The sequence below is a fragment of the Chrysoperla carnea genome, chromosome 3 (genome assembly GCF_905475395.1).
Source record: "Chrysoperla carnea chromosome 3, inChrCarn1.1, whole genome shotgun sequence".
NCBI lineage: Eukaryota > Metazoa > Arthropoda > Insecta > Neuroptera > Chrysopidae > Chrysoperla > Chrysoperla carnea.
In genome coordinates, this window is record NC_058339.1 from 71,908,975 (window position 1) to 71,932,139 (window position 23,165).

The 23,165-nt window shown below is 28.0% G+C and overlaps 1 protein-coding gene across 1 annotated transcript in view; it reads left to right on the plus strand.

The window, feature by feature from the left end:
- The first annotated feature begins 1,834 nt into the window (after window positions 1-1,834).
- Window positions 1,835-23,165, plus strand: part of LOC123294736 (calcium-binding protein E63-1) — a 55,468-nt gene continuing 34,137 nt past the window's right edge. The window contains exons 1-3 of the mRNA XM_044875865.1: window positions 1,835-1,947; window positions 2,153-2,206; window positions 2,381-2,438. Coding sequence (XP_044731800.1) covers window positions 1,876-1,947; window positions 2,153-2,206; window positions 2,381-2,438 — 184 coding nt within the window. The 5' untranslated portion in view covers window positions 1,835-1,875. The remainder of the gene's footprint in view (window positions 1,948-2,152; window positions 2,207-2,380; window positions 2,439-23,165) is intronic.

The window sequence follows — 23,165 nt, forward strand, 5'->3', positions numbered from 1 at the left end:
TTTGATGGTTGATAAATTTATAGTTATAGCAAGACTTTTGATAAAATAAGACTTTTGGATCTATACTTGGCTGTGAAACTTGAAGTTTTCAAAATATTGAGCCTTGGGCTTCTGGAAAAAGTTAAATTAAAATGTTTTTCCTGATTTAATATTTGGATTTTATCGAGAATCAAATGAATCAGTAACCACACGTTCAGATACAAATTTTAATTTTAACCCCTCTTTTGGAGTTAAAAATTAAAAAAAAAAACTCGTGCTAAAATTTCTAGGTAAAAATTAAAATTGTTATTCAAATTTATCAAAAAATGCTTTACATTGTTGTCTAGCCCCATGATTACAGGTTCATATGGTGCTCGATACCAGCCAGTTAGGAGGGCAGACACAATTTTTTTATTTAATCTCTTTCAGGAATTCAATACCCAATATCTCAAAAACGCAGGGTTTCTCAGCTCGGAGTGACAGTTTTTGCATAAAAATGCATGTCAGTTCCTCAACTATACTTATTATATATATTTTTTTGTTATTTTTCGTTTTTTTTTGTAAGGAATAATGTAACCACTGCATTAGTAGTGTACAATTTATATAATCTGTACATAAAACTAATATTATATTATATTAGTAGTTAGTGTTTAACATAAATGTATTTTAATTGGATATTTATAGAAATAAAATACATAATAAGCCATGAGCTTATTAAAAATTTATTCTGAATATTGTTTTGAACTTTTTATTACCCGACCGAGTCAGAAGGCAGGATAGGTTTGTGGGGTTTATGTATATTTCTTTGGCACGTACTGTAGCCTTAACGGCTTGATGGTTTAAGATTGAGATTTCGTTAGATTAGTCGTAATTATGGAGTGATATTAGTTATATAAAAATTTAAATGGCCGACTTTTGGCTCATTTATTATATGTTCAAAAAAATGTTCTCCTATAAACCTATCGAGTGGGGTATTATAAGTATTAAAAAGATAAACCGATTGCCGTAAGAATCAGTAATATCGGCCCACGTGTTTGGTCTTTAAAGCGCCACAAAGTACCAAATATACATTCAAGCTGAAAATGAATGTCGTGGAACTATTTTATGTAGGCTATCATTGAATAGGTATTTGAAAATAATAACTAAGTAAGAAGTGTAAAATAAAAAAAATTAATTAAATGAAGTGCATGATTTTGGAAGGCTTTATACCGGACATATCAGAATATCGGGTAACATAAGTATAAGTTTACGTTTACCAAATACATTTTTTTGAGCAAATAAAATATACAACTAATCGGCTCAACAAGGATTCGATCTTGGGATCCCTAAAAAAATCGGTTCATGAGCTTTGTCACCTTACTTTTTAAACTGTACAAATGGTGAAAAAGCGATTCGTAAAAAGTACGTGGTCTATCACTAATGTAAATTCACCATAATAAGAAACAGAAAAAGCTTCAAATGCAATAGATGTTGTCACTTAAACTTGTTTTTTTCGAAAGTTCGAGAGTTTATTCGGGATATTAAATCAATATACTTTGATTTGCTAACAATATACTTTGAGTTGTGCCAAATAATAACGTCATATTGTTATTTTACTACGCATACTTTTTATAATTAAGCCAATTTAAAGATGTCACTTTTCAAACTGCAACCAATCAGATAACTGTAAGTCTGTTATCAATATGGCGCCATATATAATTTTTTCAATTCCTACCTATTCGAAAGATACTGTAAAATGTTTTGTATAGTAGATGTAGATATTAAAAACATTATAATGTCCAAAAATAATCTCCTTGGTCTATTCTTAGAAAAATTATTTAGTAAGATAGATTATTATACAGCTTTAATAATAACTTTAGTTTTCATAAGTAGTGTTAATATCAACAACTCACATACATGAGTAGTGGTTTTTTAGTAAATAAAGTCACCGCCGAAAATATCTTTTGCATGAATAAAAATAAAAAGAAAGTAAGCTATATATCTAACTTTTCAAAGTTTTCCATTTTTTTTTAAATAAATAATTACATTATAAATGTTAGTCTTCTTAAATTTTTGTTCAACAATGTGCGTTCTGTTTTTGATAAACTTTTTTTGTTTCATTCTAGTTCTTAATTTCTTTTTATCAAGAAGCTAAAAATTACAATTTTTTATAACTATTTTATTTATTAATTAGGCTTTTGGTGCGTTTGTGATTGCTATGGCGAAAGCGGTACAGCGACGTACAAAGGTGTGTATTATTTATAGACAATGTTATAAATAAATTTAACTTACCTAGGTCAATAGCATTTTTTATTTATTGCTATTTCTATGCCAATTTATTCTTTAACAATTGTTCTAACGATTTTTATCGTACAAGTAAGCTTAAAATATTAAAATTTATTAGATTTTATAAAATTTTCAGGGAAATGCATCATCAACGTCATCGAAACAACCTGTATTTACCGAAACAGAAATTGAAGGTAGGAAATAATTCTTTATAAAAATAATAATTTTCGAGTTTAATTCTTAAACAAATAAAGAAATATTGAGTTTTCTGTAAATCTAAAAATAAAAACTTTGTAAAATCTATAATGATTTAAAGTTTTGGCTTTCGTTCTTGATAAACAAAATTTCAAAGTCCATTTTTAAATATTAGCAATTTGTTAAATTAAACGTAAATTAATATCGAATGGGTCATTAAATTGAATTTGTTGAAATTTCAAATTTTCTATTTCCTTTTTTAGTATTAAGACCAAAAATCTAGTTTAAAAAAATCAAAATAATGGATAAAATTATTTACCGTAAATGACTACCTAGGGCTAAGTAACACATGTGATTTAAGGCATGTTTCATGACTCTTTTTTTTTCATTATTTACAATTTTCATTTTCTACTGGCAAATAGCCAAATATCATTGAAATAATGACCTAGAGAATAAATATCGTCTTTTTCTTGTTGACAAAATTTGTCAAAATGTTTTCAACATAAATTAAATTGCTGTATCATTTTATATTAAATTTTTTTCATAAATATGTTATTTTGTTAAATTTTCCGTAAACATTTTATTTAAATTAAAATTTTAACTTTTAAATTTTAACGTATTTAGTTTTATGTAAGAAGAAGAGAATTTTTTAGAGATGGGCAAACAAATTCGATTGATCGACCATCATTCGATAATCGATTCTTTTTTCTCGATATTTTTGAAAGTTGATGAATCGATTATTCATATTTGCTTTAAAAATAACCGAAAAATTTTGAAAATGATAAAAAAGTTTTTCTAAATTACTTATTTTTAATTATTTAAAAAATTTCTCAATGATTTCGTGTTAAAAGAATTTTCTTAAAAAATAACAGTTCTTGGATAAGAAATCAATGAAGATAGGTATCTGTTATTTTTTGCCCAGATCACCAAATTTTTTTTTTTCAGATAAAAGTTACTTTTTTCCCTATAAAGTACGAATTTCCTACAAAAAATATAGGGTTTCATTTGAAAAAATGTAGTTGACCACCATTTAACCTAGAACCTATCCACCTAAAAATAAACATGCATTTAGAATTGAGGATTTAGATCGAGACTTTCAAATGATCGAACTTTTGTTTGAAACGATTTATTGTACCTAACTTACTATTTTATTTTACAAAATTTTTAATTTGACTTAAAAAATTAGTTCCTGCCTAGTAACTTATTTTGCTATCATCCCCCATCACTAATTTTGATGCTTTTATTAAGTAAAAAGAAATCGATTTTTTTTATCGGGCTAACTAAATTTGATCCGAAATGTTAAATTAAAAAAAAACTGAAAATATAATTCATATTTACTAGAAATGATATATTAAACCATATTATGGTTTATTAAAATTGGTTATAATTTGCGTGTGGTATAAACAAATTCAATTTTTTTGGGTTTTGATGACGTCATCAAGTACAAAATAATAATGATTCTATTGTTATTGAAAAAATCAACTTTGTGTTATTTAATGGCATCACGATCTTTGCCATTTTTAACCGACTTCAAATAAAAAAAGGAGGAGGTTATCAATTCGATTGTCTTTTTTTAATGTATGTTACCTCAGAACTTTCGACTGGATGAACCGATTTTGGTGATTCTTTATCTATTTGAAAACTGGTACTTCCCGTGTGGTACCATTTCATTTTGGTCCAGTTCTGACAATGTCATCCATAAGAAAACCATAAAAGTCTTAAATTTGCATTAAGTATGCTCGACAAGAGGACGAATAATTCAATATCACGCCAACCGATTTCGATGATTCTTTTTTAGTGGCAAATTAGTTAGTGTACTTCAGATTCATTAAAAAATCACAAAATAAAAAAAACTTTGACACCGACCTCCAAAAATAGCAATAATTTTAACTACATTATACAGTAGAATCTCGATAACTTAAACCTCGGTAACATAAAAACCTCTGTTACTTCAAAAAATACTATGTTCCCTTCCCATCAGAGCCCAAAACCTCTATAACTTAAAAGACGCAACCTCTATAACTTAAATAAATAATCTCTGTATAGGCTCTCAGTAACTACATAGAAACATGTACATACCTCTATATTAACTAGGGTACATAGAAACATGTACATACCTCTATATTAACCTTTACCTAACATAGACACTTGATAACTTAAAACCTCTATAACTTAAAATATTTTGTGTTTCCCTTGGACTTTAACTTATCGAGATTCTACTGTATTATCGTTATTTTTTACTTTTTAGTTCATATTAACTTGTTTTGGAAAATTGGTATTAATAAAAGAACGCAAGCAATAATTAATTTTTTTTAACAGTAGATATTTGTTTATCGTGGTATATCCAATATTTTTAATATTTTGTTGACATGAGTGTGTTGTGGGGGCAGAAGGGCAATTACCTCCATCCCTCCTTTCCTGGGTTAAACATTCCATAAATTTTGTGACTAAGTAATGTGTTTACATGCCAAAATATTGTCTTAATTTAAAATTTGTTTTAATTATTCCACTTCACCTCCAATAATGTATTTGAAAATTTGCATTATTTTTTAATAATAAAAAAATCCATCTTTTAATCGTATGACAAATTACACCTGAGAAATAAACCTACTATACAATATAATATTCTTTGTTTTGTCGCTAGTTGCTACAATTGTGCACGAAGCTAGATTTTTTATGCTTTAACAATCATAGGTGCTTAGAGTTTTTATCCACTTTTATGAAAATAAATATAAAAATTTGCATGCCTATATCATTGACAAATATTTAACATAAATCATAAAATTATATGAAAAACAAAAAAGTCATAAAAAATTTATTAAATTTTTACTTAATTATTATTATTATTATTTTAAAATTATTTGGTGGGAATATGTACCAACTGCAAACAATCATAATGGGTCTACTAGCGTGCTTAAATGTTATAAAATATAAACTTATTGAATATTTAAATATGGTACTCGTTGAAAAAATGAATAGGTCTCAGATTTTGTTCTAAACTTTCTACAAATAAATAATAAAAAATGATCCAATTTCAGTATCCTATGTTTCCAACTCTATATAGAATGCTGTGAATACTTTTGCTTGTTTCAAACGTCAAATGTTTGTTTTAAAACTTCCATTTTCGATATGAATCCTTAAACTTACAATCAACAATGCCCAACGCTCAAATTATTCAATTGCATTATAGAAATGACAATTCTGTAAGAGCTGTGTAAAGGCTTTTACGGGAAGATTATGAGGGCAATTTAATCATCCTAGTAAGCGAACAATTCGCATCATTGCATTGTGGAAAAGTTCGAGGAAACTGTAAGCATTGGAGATAGGTTAAGGCGTGTGTAGAATCGTAGCATGCGTTCAGCCAAGAATACGCCATTTGATACCTTTTTGTGGATTTCTTTAGAGTCACGTCTATATCAACAAACCTGCAACGTTGGAGCATCCATCCGACAAAAAAAGCTACCATCCGACAAGATATAGCCGAAATAATGTGCCGAAAAGTCATAGAAAAAACTACTGCAGAAGGTCCAGAGGCGGCAATTTGGCTGATATCATTTTTCATATTAAATGGATCATAAGTACTTAGTAATCGATTAATAAAGTATACCTAAGATAATATAATTGGAATAGCCTTTATTTATTTTTTTCTTTTGAAAACTTATTTTTATTTATTTATTTTGTGACGTCATTAAAATCCAAAAAGTGATTTTACTCTATATTCCCCAAACTTAACCATGCCGAATGTAATCTTAATTTTGGCAATCTTTGATTGAGATTAAAAAACATGCTTGTATGTTCTGTAAAAGCGAAAAATTTGTGATGTATGCCATTATTATAAAATGTTGAACACTCACAAAATGTATTCACACGAAGTACGTAAAACTGATTACATACTCAACAGTGTTAATCACTAATTGAGAAATTTTGACCACCTGCCAAATAAGTAACAATTTTCAATTATTGTTTTAAAGTTTCTTAAATCACGGCTACTTGATTTCGCATTTGATTAACATCAGATTTTAGAAAAATTAATCTTTAAGCTCGCACTTCAGACTACAGAGAATTTTTTTCGGCATTAAATTACAGGAGTTATTTTATTATTTAAATAGGTTCAGTATCACGTACTAAATCCTTATAAAAATAGGCGGGGGAAGTGCCTCCATTTTTAGGAAAAGCGTTTTAGGCTATATCTCCATTACTGTTTAATTTAGACCAAAAATGGTAATAACTTTTATTGTAAATAATTAAATTACCTACCTTTTTTTAAACTAATTTTTTTTTTGTACCACCAACCGTTTATGACTTACACGACTATAACGATTTACTTATTGACTATTTGACCGATATGTCTTTTAATATTTCTTTAAAAAAGAAAATGATAATAACTTAACTTAATATTTATGAAGCTATAACGCGTTTAATGTTGCATTACAGCTACAGAAAATTGAGAATTTTTTCTTGCAATAATTTAAAGGAGTTATTTTTTTTATAAAAATAGGTTTATTATAACGTAGTGAATGTAAAAACACAAACTTCTTACAAATTTGGAAGGGAAAAGTGTCGCCATTTTGAGAAAAATCGTTACACCTGGTTAGCAACGAATAACCTATATAATAAGATTAATTACGATTAGCCAATTCATACTGATGATGACTACTTGGTAGTCGAAATACGCATTTATAAAGTAGAAAAAACTGATCTAGGAAATTGGGACAAAAATCGAAATTTATTAAGAGAATAAGCACTTTAAATAGTACCGTGCAATTTTGAAATACCCTGTTTAATAAATAGACTTCGAAAATTTGCAGTAGTTATTCTATTCACAACTTTTCTCTTACTATCTAAATATCTCAAAAGTTTTTGTCTTAACACCCGATTATTATTTTTTAAGATAGGAACGTAAGAGCATCGGATATTGAACAGACGTTATTCAAGAAAATTGCTAACCGTTTTGTAGCATTTATGTGCATTATCTGTAACAATAATATAGTAATATTAATCACTGTAAATATTGTGTGGGTAAACTGTTATCATTACTACCTTGCACATAGTAATTTATGATTGCAAAAAGCAATGTTTTATTATTATTATCAATTTATCTGTATAATTAATTGAAATTAGATGAAAACCAGTGAAAACAAACAATTGACTGAGCTAACTGTTGAAAGGCCATGTATAGACAGTGTTGATTACTCTATCACATTACACATATACCTATACATGTCACACATACAAAACTGATAATCCCATATTAATACATACTATAAAGTTGCAACTAATGTGTGCCCTCGTGAGTAAACAGTGTTGTTTACAAAAAAATGTTTCAAACCAAAGTTGCTTATTTTTTGATAAGAAACATACATTTACATACATTTACATACATACATAACAATATACATTAAAAATTTTCTTCTATCTCTAACGGTTTACAAGATGGGTCTTACGTACCCATGACCCAATTGACCTATGTTGCTCATTTACGAACTCAACCACACTTTTTACGTCCTGAGTACGCTGTAAAAATTTCAGCTTGATATCATTTTTCGTTTTTGAGTTCACAGACGGACGGGCGGACAACCGGATACGGACTAAATAGATGATTCTATGAACACCTATACTAAAATTTTGTTCGTAGCATCAATATTTTTAAGCGTTCCAAACTTGGGACTAAAGCTTTTAAGCCTGGCATTCTAAAAGCTAATTTAATTATCTGGCATCAGTAAAACGGTTGGAATGGAATTTAGAAATTAAATAAAATGTGTCAAAAATATACTTTTATGGCTTTAACATTTGGTATATAATAACATTAGCGAATTGTCGACTTGAAAAATATGATAAATTTAACATGTGTTGAATGCACTATCATGGTTTCCACATTAGGTACAAGGAAAAACATTAGCGAATAACTTAAACGGAAAATGGAAAATATTCCCGAAATTATTATATTTCAAAAATAACTCATTTAGCTGTACTTAGATGCAAAAATTTGTCTGTGCTTATGCTGTGATTATGAATTGAATTTTAGCTAAAAATTTGGAAACTAATAATTTTTGTTAGAAAAATTCAGACGGTCGTGGCATACTTTAATTTCATTAACTTTTTAGGGCGATAGACTGTCAGAAAGTTGTTGTTGTGTGTTCCAAATTCCTTTTAAGGAATGTCGGAGACTACCTTCCTCCATCTATTTCTATCATTTGCATATCTAATTAAATTTTCCAAGATAGTGACAGACAAAAATTAAAAAAATTTTACAGTCTGCCAATGATAGGGGACATATAATACAATCATAAGCTATAGGAAAATGTATAAAATAACACGCATTATGAATTAACGCATAGTTAAAAATTAACATTTCTTTGTAAAATAATGAGATTAACTTTTTTACTTTTTACTGTCTGTCATTCATTTGAATAAAAGGCAAGACTGTCCAATACACTACAAATTTATTGGCTGAAGGTTTTATCGTGTAAAAACTTTAACATATCAATATTTTTTGTGTCAATAAGTTTTTAGTATTGACAGACTGTAAAAAATTGTTAATTTTTTTCTGTCATCATCAGACAATCTATGAGTTTGTTTTCGTTTTAAGTATTTAAGAATGTAAGAGCGCCAGGACAATTTTGGTTTGATTTGATTTTTTTAAATATGAAGTTGGAATAAGTCTAAGTCAAATCTCAAAATTTAAAAGGGGGGTTGCCCGATTATTTAAATAATTAAATGACATCAAACGTAGGTATATTTAACATTGGTCGTATGGGAAAACAGTAGATGGATGATATGTTTTCATAGATTTCATCAAAACTAGTCGGTGGAAATAAAAAAAAAAAACTATTAAAATTAAAGTTGCAACCTTAATAAATTATTGAAAAGAAAAAAACCCGTTGTGCCCGACTAATTAAGGATGTTTGGGCACGGTAGTGGAGACATAAATTAAAAAATAAATATATATTTTCAATTTTGATGGAGAATTATGTTATAACTTGACAATATAAAACGAAAAGCAAAAATAAAATTTTTCGATATTTTGAGTAATTTTCAAAATATCAAAAATTGAAAACTTTAGTTAATTATTTAGCTTTCGATATTTCGAAAACCACGGCAGATATCGAAAATTTTATTCTTTTTCGTCCAAATTTATGAAGTTATAACAAAATTCATCATCAAGTTTAAAATCAGGTACAAATAATTTCAACCAAAAGTCTAAACTTGCCTTGGCGCTCGTACTACCTTAAGTATGTAGGTTGGTATTGTTTTGAATACAAAAATTTAAATTGCGTTTATTTTATGTGATGAAGAAGACTCACATAATTTATATTTATCACACAAAAACTTAATCCAAATATTTGAATAATTATGTGGTATGATGTTTGTCCATTTTTTCTACTCCCTTGTACAAAACAGAAAGGAAGTATTGTAATTGCGAAAAATTTAATGTTAAGTTTTCAATGGAAACAAACATTTCAAGCACCACTGAACTCAGCTTCGCTGTTTTCGGTATGAGTCTTGTATGGTACGTAAGTCTATTCCGTAAACGCAAGAACCGTAGAATGCTGAAATTTTGAATTTCGGATTTTTGTGACACCTCCACAGTTTTGTACTTCTCCCGTTTTCATTCTTTATGTATGTTGTGATTTCGAAAGTTAACGATTTCTCGAAAAATAACGATTTAACAACACTATCGATAAAATATGCAAAACTGAAACAAAACTGAATTGATGAATAAATGGCGTTAGGATTTTGAGGCGAGGCAGACTATTAAGTCAATGCATATATTCTAATTGTGGACCCTTTTTAGAATAGGTTTTAAACAGTCAAAAACCTAATTTATAAACGATTTATCAAGCACTTTCAGTATTAGAGAATGAAAATTAGAGTTTCGACTCATTTTTCGAGTTATAGACTGGTTTATATATTTTGATTACTTTATAAACGTACAAGGAAGTTGTATGGAGCTTACATAAGATTTTTTAAGATAATTACTCATAAAAACGTTATAATTAATTATACAAAAAATATTTTTTATCTTCAAATTCTACATTGTTTAACTGAAATTGTTTAGGGACTTTTAAATAACTATTAAGATTTTTAATTAATTAATTTTAAGATTATTTTTTGTGCACACATAGTTAATATATTTAATTTACCTGTATCTTTTTAATAATTGTTACGTCATGCGAAAATTTGTTAATTAAGAGCAATAATTATTGAAATTTATTTTACAAATGGCAGCTAATAAATGTAAGTTATTTCTATTTTGTTTCCGTTACCAAATATTATTAACTATTTTTTGGTTTCCGAAGCTCTGAATATAATGACATTTCAAGTGTGAGTTAAAACAACGCATTAATTGAGGGAAAAGTCCATGATCATCTCGTCATTTTGTACCCGTTTTATACCCATTGTATATTTTATTAAAAAATTTAGCTTGTATCTTTATGAGTATGTTCTTGATCGCAAAACTCGAAAAGTTGTCGATGGATTCTCACGGAAACGAGTACTTAAAAATAATTAAAAAAAGGGATGAGTTATCTAAATGTCAAATGTGTTTCTATTTTTATTTACGCCCTTAATAACTAATACCTCACTCAAAGCCACAGCAAAACCTGTGGCCGGGTTCATCTAGTATTTGTGTTGATAATTTCAAATTATGAAGTTTTAATTAATTATTTATATACTACAATTAATTTTAAAATTGAAAATCACAGTTTTTCCAAAGTTACCTATAAGTTTTCACATCTGTCGGCGTGTCATTTTTTTTTAAATTAGATCTTATTAATTTGATTTTAAAATTATTGATTTATTTAATTGAATTTCGTCTTCTAAATAAGAAAATAGGTCACTTAGACGTAAATAATATTGATCTATTTTGCATATATATTTTTAATATGATCAGAAATATACTCTTTTATAATATACAAGGTTATTCACGTTCAAACTGCTTGATTTTAAGAAAATTTTGTTGCTGGGATAGATAGGAGCTTATGGGCTGAATAATTTTAAAACTATTTTCGTAATATACAGGCTGTTCGGAAAACATGAAACGTATCAAAGTTGTATTTTTTAAATTTCCTCTTCACAGTTTTCGAAATATTCTGTATTTTCTCAAAGCTTATGTATGTTTTTCAAATCAAATCTAACTTGGAGTCGACTGAATCGATTGAGTTTTTTGTCACAATTGTGAATAATTGAATAATGTATACAGGTTGTACCAAAATTGCGACTAAAGAATTAAAAGTTTTAAACGATAACTTTATGAATATTAAATTTCTCAGAAACAAAATTTTTTTTAAATCAAGCAGTTTGGTCTTGATTTTTCTTGAGTAACATGAATAACCCTGTATATACCAAACAAATTATAATATATACACTTTGGATTGTAAAAATTACGCCGACGTGAAAACTCTGATAAAAAGTCTTTTTTCATTTATAGAAGGCATTTAAGAAGTGAATCCCTGAATTATTTTAAAGAAGAATATGTTTATTTATTATAAATCCAAAATTTACAATCCACGAATCCGATTTTTTCACGCAAGCAAGTGTTTTTTTGGTTTAAGAACATAAATGAATCTTTTAATAGTTTTCCAAAGTTTTGATTAATGAAATTTTTATAATTAGGTAATATATCTCTATTTTCGAAGAGGTGTGATTCTTTAAGGCCGTGAAGTCATTGAAGTAAATTGTCACAGTAAATTTACTTATGAGCATAAATTAACGCTTTAAATAAGGGGCTTCCTAAATTGTATTTAGGAAGATACAGAATGTTTTAGAATATTTTAAAATAGTTGATGTTTCACTGTTCGGAGAGTCGAAATTTATCGGTGAATGATGAAAATGAGCTTAACAGTATGTTTAAGAATAATTTGGAACTTTCGAGAAACTTGATTTGCGATAGTGAATCAAAAAGGAAAATAGCTGGAAGGTTAATTATAGTGTTTTTGTAAAACATGTTCCGGAAAAAAAATATTATCCTATTTTCTTTTCGAAAGTCATTTCGAAAAAAGAACTTACCAAGGTAAGGTTGGCATTACAGCTATTATTTGTATAAATGTTTTTCTATTGTAATAAATATAATAAGATTCGATTGGTTCAACTTTTTTGATCTCGAATGTAAATTTATTGCGTGCTACTAGTATAATAATGATAACTTTGTCTCTAACTGTGTTTAAAAGGTAGGTGGTGGCAGGAGATGTTACCATCATGCAATATTTAAATCGAAAAGATTAGTGAAATGTCTTATTCAAAAACAAGAGATGTTTGTTTTTCCATAAAATACCTACTTAGTTATGTTCCTGGTATTAAAGTGGTTTAGGTAGATACTTTGAGAATAACAGTATTTGTACAGGTATTTTACAAAAAGGCTTGGAAACTTGGAACAATTATTTGAGGATAAAAAATCACTAGTTATTTTAAACCTAATAAGCATATCCACAAAATCAATTCCATAGAGAAAGATCTCTGCAGATTTTGTCATGATGAGGAACAAACTGGAATACATATTTTGTGTGGGTGCGTAACCTCTCTTTCAAACGACACCATCGCTTGAATTAGACTGATTTCCACTCAAGTGGACTAAATTTAGTGTCGCCCATGAATACTCTAAATTTTTTAAACATGTTGCGCTTCTGGAGCACTTTAGAAACAAATGTGGTTGAACTGATTGCAATACAATACAAAAATGTAATTTTTAATCAATTATTTTTTTTTTTTAAATTAAGAAAACACAAAAATCAAACAGAGACCTTTAAAATTAAAAAAAAACTAAGCATTTTTTTCGTGGACTAAATAAATGAAAGTATATTGAAATTAAATAATACAGCTTACAATTTCGAAAGTATTTTCTAGATTTTTTTTTACTTTTCTAGAATCTAAGACAATACCACTACCTATATGCTACCTAAAAATTTTAAACTTCCTATCTTTAATACTTTTGGAGAAAATGGACACCATAGTTTTGTCATAATTTGCGCCCTCACGAGTAAACAGTGATATTTCCAAAAAAATGTTTCAAACATAAGTTGTTAATTTTTCACTAGGAATATTTGTTCGTTTTTTTAATTTAAACTTTTGTTCTATCTACAAAAATTTATAAGATGGCTTATTCAGACCCAAGACCTAATTGAAATACGTTGCTCATTTACGAATTCAAGCTCACTTTTTACATGTTGAGCCCGGTATAAATTTCAGCTCAATATCTCTTTGCATTTTTGAGTTATCGCGTTGAAGGACGGAAATGGGCTAGTTAGGTGATTTTATGAATAAGCGCTATTAACTTGGGATTAAACTTAGCATACTTTGATATATATTTCATGTATAAAGGGTTAAAAAAATTGTTTATTTTTATATAAGTTATTGAACTCATTGATCTATTTAAAATTGTTTGCATATGTCCACGTAATATTGTAATTTCCGTCATATTGTAAACTGGCTACAAAAAACCACTCCAATTAGCGCTAATTCGATACCTATTTTAACGAAAATCAACTCATTACGTTCTGTTTAGTTGGCCTGGATCGAGTTAGCACGAGTTCGGATAGTTTATTTGCCACTTTTTTTAAGATAATTTCCTAGTTAGTTTACAATATGACGGAAATTACATATTACGGTAACGCATATATAGGAAATAAAAAGTAAACAAAAATATTTAAAATAATATTTTTTTTTTAAAGATTTTCATATTGGAAATTTACAAAAAGCTGTACAGTTTGTATACGAAAAAAAAATGATGGTTGAATTGCAAATATTATTGAAAATGTACAGAATTAAACAAATTGACTGAAAAATGCACAAATAATGATTATTACGATACCATTCATTTTTCGCAATACAGATATTTTATTACTTTTCAGTGCAGGAGAGAAAAGGATACAATCTTAGGACACGCTATATTTAAGATTCGATCAAATACATAGAAGAAATTATAATTTGTTTCAATTATCTATTTGTTCGATTTCAAAAACAATAGCAAGTAAATAAATTTATTCTCTAATATAGAAAATTAATTTGTTTACATCGTTTGAGATGTATCGCATGAATCAATAGTTTACTGTTTTCAAAATAATACAAAAACAATACATTGTCTGTAAGCTAAGCTAACATACAGTATATGGAATGATATATGTAATATGTATAAAGATAATCAATCAAAATACGTTTCCGCGTGGGTGGTTTACTATTATTCAAAACATTAGGTTCTACGTAATCGTTTTATAACAAGAGTTCATGTATTGAAAAATGTTTTTATACTTTTATTTTTTACTTTTTGCAAAACAAATGTGCACTGAAGATTTATATTCGAATTCTATACTTCATGGTACACTATGGACTTGGAATGTAATAAAAACTCTCTGACTCCTTTCGAACATTAGAAAATTTAACCAAAAATATTAAATGCAATAAATGGTGGAAACGCATATAAATAACTTATTATAGTACATCGTCATATGTACTATGTATTTATTTGCGCTCCCACCATATTTATCTAGAATTATGGACAGGTATTTGAACAATATTGTGATATAATTTATTATTATTCTGGTGTTGTGAATAGGTATTTATTAGAACTATATGCCAGCGCAGTGAGCTCCACTGCCGAGGACTTCAGCCAGTCAAAATCCGAAGGCCTGTCCAAGAGATAGTAATATAATTTGTGTTTAGCGGGCGGGCTTGCGAGCGGGCTAAGCATAGTATAGCTATTAATGAATTAGAGCTGCAGGTTAATTACAGATAAAAATGGCTGATCAATAGTTACAATTAAATAAATTGTAGGTGAAACAAAGATCACCGGGTCATCTAGTTTTCAATATATTTTCATCAAACTTCGCACAAAGAGACTTTTTGTAGAAGGAAAATTTGTTAGTTTTCAAACTAGTTGTTCTTAATAGAATGAGTTGCGAAAATGTACTTTAATCCAAGAGCTAACTTTTGGTGAAGTTTTCGAAAAGTAAAGAACATAATTTCATTTTTCATGGAACATAATTTTGTAATAGTACAAGCTAATCCCGAAAAGTTTTGCAATACATTTGCTCTTTTACTATTGATGAATAAATTTAATCCGAGATCTTTTCCTTTAATGATATTTTATCATTTGTTTCATTTTATAAACATTTATCATTTATTTTGTAATGTCATTTCTAATATTCTATTAAAATTTAATTTTTATACCATGCATATATGTAATATGCAAGGTATACTAAGTTTAGTCCCAAGTTTGTAACGCTTAAAAATATTGATGCCACGCATAAAATTTTGCTATAGGTGTTCATAGAATCACCTAATTAGTCCATTTCCAGTTGTCCGTCCGTCCGTCCGTCCGTCTGTGGACACGATAACTCATAAACGAAAAAAGATATCGAGCTAGATAAAGATATTTTTACAGCGTACTCAGGACGTAAATAGTGAGGTCGAGTTCGTAAATGAGCATCATAGGTCAATTGGGTCTTGGGTCCGTAGGATCCATCTTGTAAACCGTTAGAGATAGAACAAAAGTTCAAATGTAAAAAATGTTCCTTATCAAAAAATAAACAACTTTTGTTTGAAACATTTTTTCGTAAACATCACTTTTTACCCGTGAGGTCGTCAATTAGGCGGAAATTTTATAGGATGTACTATACTTGAATATCAGTTATGTATGTGTCACATGTATGTACTTATGTGTTATGTGATAAAGAAATCAACACTGACTATGCATGGTATTTCAACAATTAACTCAGTCAATTGTTTGTTTTCACTTGTTTTATACCTAGTATTAAAATTTTTAATATAAAATGGGAAATTTTTTGATATTTTATAGGACTATATTTCAAGGAAAAATATCAGATATTTAGGAGGGTATGGTATTTTGAAAGTCTAGAATTAATTTGAGATATTCGGCCTATAGATTAAAGAATGTTTATTAATTTATTATAGTTTTCACATTGGTTATTATATATGTACTTAAAACTTTCTACGTGGCTTCATTATGACGAGAGTTTGGAAAATCTATCATTTAGGAAATTTTAATTGCGTCACAAGAATGCAAAAAATAATTAATTGAACAATAAAAACAACATTTTACATACGTAGCTTTCAAGTATGGAAAATATAATGATCAATGAAAACTCCAAAAAATACTTATTCTAGTCTATAAGGTTTTAACTGGGACTTATTAATTTGAGGTTTCAGTTTGGATTGTAATAAAGAAAACTAATCCATAAAAACCAAGTTTTTATTATACTCCCTTTAATTATTTATTTATTTTTAATTTTTTTTTTGCAATTTTATTTTTCTTCCTTCATCATCGCTACGAGTCTGCCTGCAAAGTTTTAGCTCGATTGGATAACGGGAAAAGGGTTCAAAATCGATCCAAATTTTTTCCGTCAGGTAAGCAGAGACTACGAGTTAAAATAAAGGGAGTAACAATAAGTTATCATATATCTTATTTTCTTTTTCTCATTTTTAAGTTAATCGAAAAATGATATTTGGTATAGCCCATCCCTCTCCCTCCAAGGATCTCGATTTTTTTCCTACTCAGTCTCGATCAATGCTCAACCATCACAGCATATAGAATTAAATAAAAGTTTATGTGTATAAGTATTATAAAATTTTATTTTTTATAGTTTTCTTCTACGATCGATAAATATTACATAAATTAATTTTTAAAATGAATCATAAAAATGTTTATGAAACAAGCTTTAATTCATAATCACATTAGGCTAGTCGTAATAATTTTAAATATACAAAATTTACATTTACTGCAGAGTAAATAATTATTGACGTGAAAACTTTTTTTAGGCACGTTGAGCACTTTTTTGGGTGAAGAACAGTCTTGGAACTCGCGTCGTTGTCACGCGTCACGCTCCATACATACATATTGAAAACATCACAGTTAAGCAACATTGAGCACGCTTAGTTCTAGGATGGGTGACCACTTGAAAACACTGTTTTTTATACACACGTTAATCATTTCAATTTACAAATTATGAAATTTTAATTATTCATACTATAATTAATTAAAAAATCTAAAAAAAAAAACACTGTTATTTCAAAGTTAAGTTTTCACTTTCCGTCGACAGTCCTCATGACCGACCATCTTTTTTTTTAGAAATACAGGCTCAATAAAATATGTGACCTGATTTTTTTCATTTAAGTTGGTTTGGATACTGTTGAGAGAAATAAAGCACGGAAATTCCTGTAATTTAATATTATTTTGCATCGTTTAGTTTAGAATTTTAAATGCACAGTTCCCACAACTTTGTATTGGTACCATTTAGGAAACATGACTTTAATTAAAAATAAACAAGGAAATCAGATTTTATAATTAATTAATTTAAAATATTGTAATATAATTAATTTAAAATATTTTATGAAATTGGATCCATTTATTTTGGTGCTATGGAACGTCCTTGAGATGTGCATCCTATACAATGATAATATATGATAGTAAAAAAGAAGGATATATTTTATATGTTGTAGATATAAAATGTTCTTTACATACCTTCAAGTTATTTTTTTGTAATTTTACATTTTGAATTATTAATTACAGTATATATCTTTTGAAAATTGCTTTTTGTAGGTAGTTTTGGAATTAATGAAAATTCAAGTTTTATCAAAAGTATTATTTATTTTAACATATATCTTATTTTCTTTTTTCAAATTTAAGCAAAGAAGCATGAACAGGGTATTGCAAAATACCTATATGCACTGGATAGAAATTTATCAAAAACTAAAAAATTTAATTTTTTATTTATTAATAAAATGATATACATTTTTTAAGAAAATCTTAAAAAGTTTTTGCTAAGCACTGCCCTTTTGATTTACAGTTTTTTGGTCTTTTAAAAATTTAGAATAAAATGAATTATTTAAAAAATCAAAAACTCGATTGCGTTAAATAAAATCTGAAAAGAAAGATACAAGTCGAGAAGTTTACATAGCGATTTGATCAGGTCTAGATTTTAATGGACCCCTGCTGCCTAAGTCGCTATGTTAACTACTGGACTTGTTTATTTCTTTTCAGATTTTATTTAACGAAGTCGGGTTTTAGATTTTTTAAATTATTTATATTATTTTAAACTTTTTAGTGTCGCGCCACTAAAAATATCCTCTTATTATCTATCCCACATTAAAACTTTTTAAATCGATTTATTATTTCTAATTAAATTTAAACATAACTTATAAATATTTTTGCAATCCCTTTTTAATTTCCCTATTTTGATATCCTATTCGATAGGTTTGAATAAAGTTTTTTTAATTGGCCTAAAATATACATACATAAATACATACATATACACAAGATAAACGTGAAAAACATAACCGGTTTTTGACGATCGGGTAAAAATTAATTACTATTTCAAAATATTTTTTTGATAATCCTTAAAAACAACTTTCCTTTACAAATTAAAGCAAATCTTTTGAGCAAATTATATTAAGAAACCCTATAATTTTCATAAATAATTTACATAACTTTATGGTTACATTAAGACAGTTGCCTTTTCCTTAAAAATTTCGTTAAAATGGAGCCACTTTCATTCTGTTTCTTTGTAAGAATTTTGTGCATTTACGTTCAGTACGTGATACTGAACTTATTTAAATAAAAAAATAATTTCTGTAATTTAGTGCATTATGGACAAGAGTAACGACCTTCTATGTTACTTGTATTAATAAAAATTAAAAGTTTTCAACTAAAAAACGACCCTCGGCCCAGTTTTAGCAATCAGTCGATGATGTTCGTACCGTTGAGCAAGTTGAGATAAACGTAGAAGACATTATATTGTTTCAGAACGCAACCAAGTGAATCTCTCTGGATGAAAGTAACTTGCCAGACGATAGTTGCTAGACGAATCTCTTAGCTACGATGATGAATAGATGCCAGTGAAAGATGTGGCTTTTAATGAATCGTCACATGTTAGAAAGACTACCACAATCAGACTGCCTCATGCCCTGTGACTTTAAGTATTTTCATGAAATAAAAAAAGTATGCTTTCTTTATTAAATTCTTTTTATGAAGAAAATTTAATTTAAAGTCTTTTTGTTATGGAAAACTTTGTATAGAATTTTCCAAACATAAATTTTTAACCATACATTTTCGATTGAAATAATATAATTTATAGGCTTCAATCAAGACGATATTAGTGTTGAACTTTTCCTTGCTCACAATTTCTCAACCGGTCTTGATCTACAATCCATTTCAAAGGACTTATGGCACGCACTGTATAACACATATATATAGAAGCGTCGCGGCGGACCTATTAGAGTGGGGGCATATTCACATACATACTCTAACTTCGACGCTTGGTATATTTCTTATATTCGCATATACATATACATATTATAAGACGCATATTTCAAACATTCACATTTTATTTATCCTGTTGGTTGGACAATTACTATTATTATTATTATTATTATCATTATGAAATTCTATCCTTAACATTCGATGGGGATAATTGTTTGTTGTAATTAGTGTAACGTGCGACGTCCGTTAGTGCTGTTGTATAAAATATATTTTACACTTTTGAAACTTTGTTTACATTTGGTTGTTTGTAAACATTGTTCATGGTTTTCTTGTTGTTGTTTGACTGTGAGCACAACTAAGCGTATTTCTGTTCATCTTTCGAACTTCGAATTATTTTATTATACAAGATGTATGAAGGTAAGAATTATTTTGATTTTTCCATGTAAAAACATATTTCAGAAATTCTCTTGGATTTTTAGAAATATAAAAAAAAATTGCAGAATAAAATTGTAGAGATGTATAAACAGTGCCTTTCTTAATAATTTTAGTGTTGAAAATTTCTTTCGAAATAAATTTAGTGTTCATTAATTTAAACTTTCAAATTAATATGCTTTTTCGACACCAACGTTTTCGATTTGATCGGTAAACTTTGAACCTCGTGCTTAATTTTTATGAAAATTATGCGCTTTATACAAAATTTCCCATCAATTAGCTAATCCAATTTTTAATAACTAACTACACAAAAACTATCAAAATAATTTAATTCTATGAATTCTATTCCGAAAAAGGAAAAAATTGTGCAATTTTGGTGAAATAGATACTCTTTTATGGATTTTCTTATTTTGCCAAAAAGTCTAAATACAAATAAATTGAAATATTTCCAGGCGCGGTTCTAGAATTTTTTTTTCGGAGGGGGTAACAAGATAAAAAAATATCAAAAATAACAAAAATAACCAAATAAACAAAGCAAACCGAATTTTTTGAATGAATTAAATAATAAAAAAGTCATTATTGTGTAAGAAAATGAGTGAATTTGATTGATTCAATCATTTTTAAATTCTAATTTTTCCAGTGCAAAAAAGTGAGTTAATTTTGGTCGCTTGGTTTCTGTTTTTTTAGCTTGCAAAAAGTAGGTTTTGTTCGTTTGGTTTTTTTTGTTTTTGAGTTTTTAAAAAATTGGTTTAGTTTTATTTTTTGAAATGCGGGCTGTTTTGGGGGGTCATGACCCCTGTGACCTCCCCCCTTGAATCCGCGCCTGAATATTTCAAGAACCATGTTATTAAAAATTAATAAAATAACATGCTAACCATTTCATGAAAAACCTAAAATTATAACAAGGCGGCTATAAGATCTTCGTAATTAATAGATATTTTAAGTCAGTTCCCATTAAAAAAAGTTTCAAAAATATTACTTATTTAAGAACAAGCGTCTTGTTTCTAGCTAGTAGCCATCGATTTTTTTTTTGGTTTATTTAATATATTTACCAAACATTGAATTTTATTTTCGTATTTACACAGTACAGTAGGAATTATCAAAACATTGAAACAAGAGGCTTTGTAACGTTTTGGTCCATTTCCAAAATGTATGTTATAAAATATTATAGATTTTTAAGAAGAATCAAGTTTATTGTCATTACTATCGTAAGCTTTTAGTCCATGTATTAGTTTGCATCACTACAAATTTCACTGGATAAATTTTCCACTTATACCATAAAGAGTTATAAAAAAGCTGGTGTATTTAGTGGAAAATTTGCGAAATAATCCAATAATGAATGATACAATTTGGCAACATTTTCAAGAACTTTTGTTTGAAACTTTATTTTACTATTCGATATAGTTATAGAGTTTAAAACATGACCCTGGAAAAAAGTTTGTTCTATTTTACAACTACTTTATTCAATGCTACTTTTTATTTCAATGCTACTTTTTGTTTTGTGTTACTTTTCTATAATCTAAATTCAAAATAAGTACAATAATGTTTTTAGTTTTCCTGGAAATCAAAAATTTAAATTTTCCAAATTTAAAAAGCATAATATTATTTTCAAGTTCAATAATACTAAACAAATTCAATAAATACAAACCATATGGTATAAATTTCATTAAAAGAACTCGATTCAAACAATAATAATAATAATAATATCTATAATATAGAATAGATACACTTCTGAAAAGTTTTTTATTTTCAAGGACAATGTGTTATTTTCCTTTTTATATGTTTTACTATATAAGTGTATAGAAGACCAGATATTATGTAGATGTATTATATTTAAATAGAAAGAACTTTTAAAGTAGATAGAGCTTTCTAAAAGTTTTCATATATACATAGATAGCTTTTAAAAGTAAATATTTAACCGACTTCAAACAAAAAAAAAGAGGAGTTTATCAATTCGACTGTATTTTTGTTTATGTATGTTATCTCAGAACTTTCGACTGGGTGAACCGATTTTGATGTTTCTTAGAAACAATAGATCTTTGAAGCTGGTTGTATATCGTGTCAATATTTGATCTTAATCGATGCACACTTTTTTTAGTTTTTGAAGCATATCCCTTTCAACCCCTATTTCAACCCCTTACTCTACTATAATATGGATGTATTATACATAAAAACCTTCCTCTTGAATCACTCTATCTATTAAAAAAAATCGCATCAAAATCCGTTGCGTAGTTTCAAAGATTTAAGCATACAAAGGGACATAGGGACAAAGGGACATAGGGACAGAGAAAGCGACTTTGTTTTATACTATGTATTGATATAATGTAGTTGATAAAGATGCTCCTATGTGTTAAAGAAAGTTTAAGTACCATGGCGTCAGTTTGGCACGGTACAGGTGAGTACAGGTGAGAATACGAAGGTCACACCCTTTGATGTCTTACCCCTACACCAGCAAATATGTACGGCGTTGCTGGATACTAACACTGCATAAGTATTCGAAGCGAATAAAATATAAGTCGTACAGAAAGAAATCACGTAGCACTTTGGAAATTGGCGGGAGATGCATGAAAAATTATTTATTACCGGATTTATTTCTGTACGGCATTCATGTAATTCGCTTCGAATACTTAAGCAGAGTTTGTATCCAGGAACGCCGTACATATTTGCTGGTATAGGGGTGAGACACCAAGGGAGATGACCTTCATATTCTCACCTGCATTCACCTGTTCACTTTTACATATAGGAACATCGTTTTCACCATGATTCTCGGGAGGGGGTAATTTCACCCGAAAAGTTTTAGCATGGATTTGTAGTCCATGTCAGCATAAATGACGTAAAATAAAAAGAAAATTCCATTTTGTTACCATGTATAAAAATTATCCGAATAGACTTGAAAATTTTCATAGTAAGCTAGAGATCGATTAAAATGGTAGGTACACTCGGTATTTATTTATTTTTTCTCCATCTTTAAATCGAATAGTGATTTATATGTAATAGTTTAGGGAGTGGATGAACATGTTTTCAAGAAAAAATAAAATAATTTAACCACATATTTTATTAAACTGTCAAAAAGTTTTTTACGAAA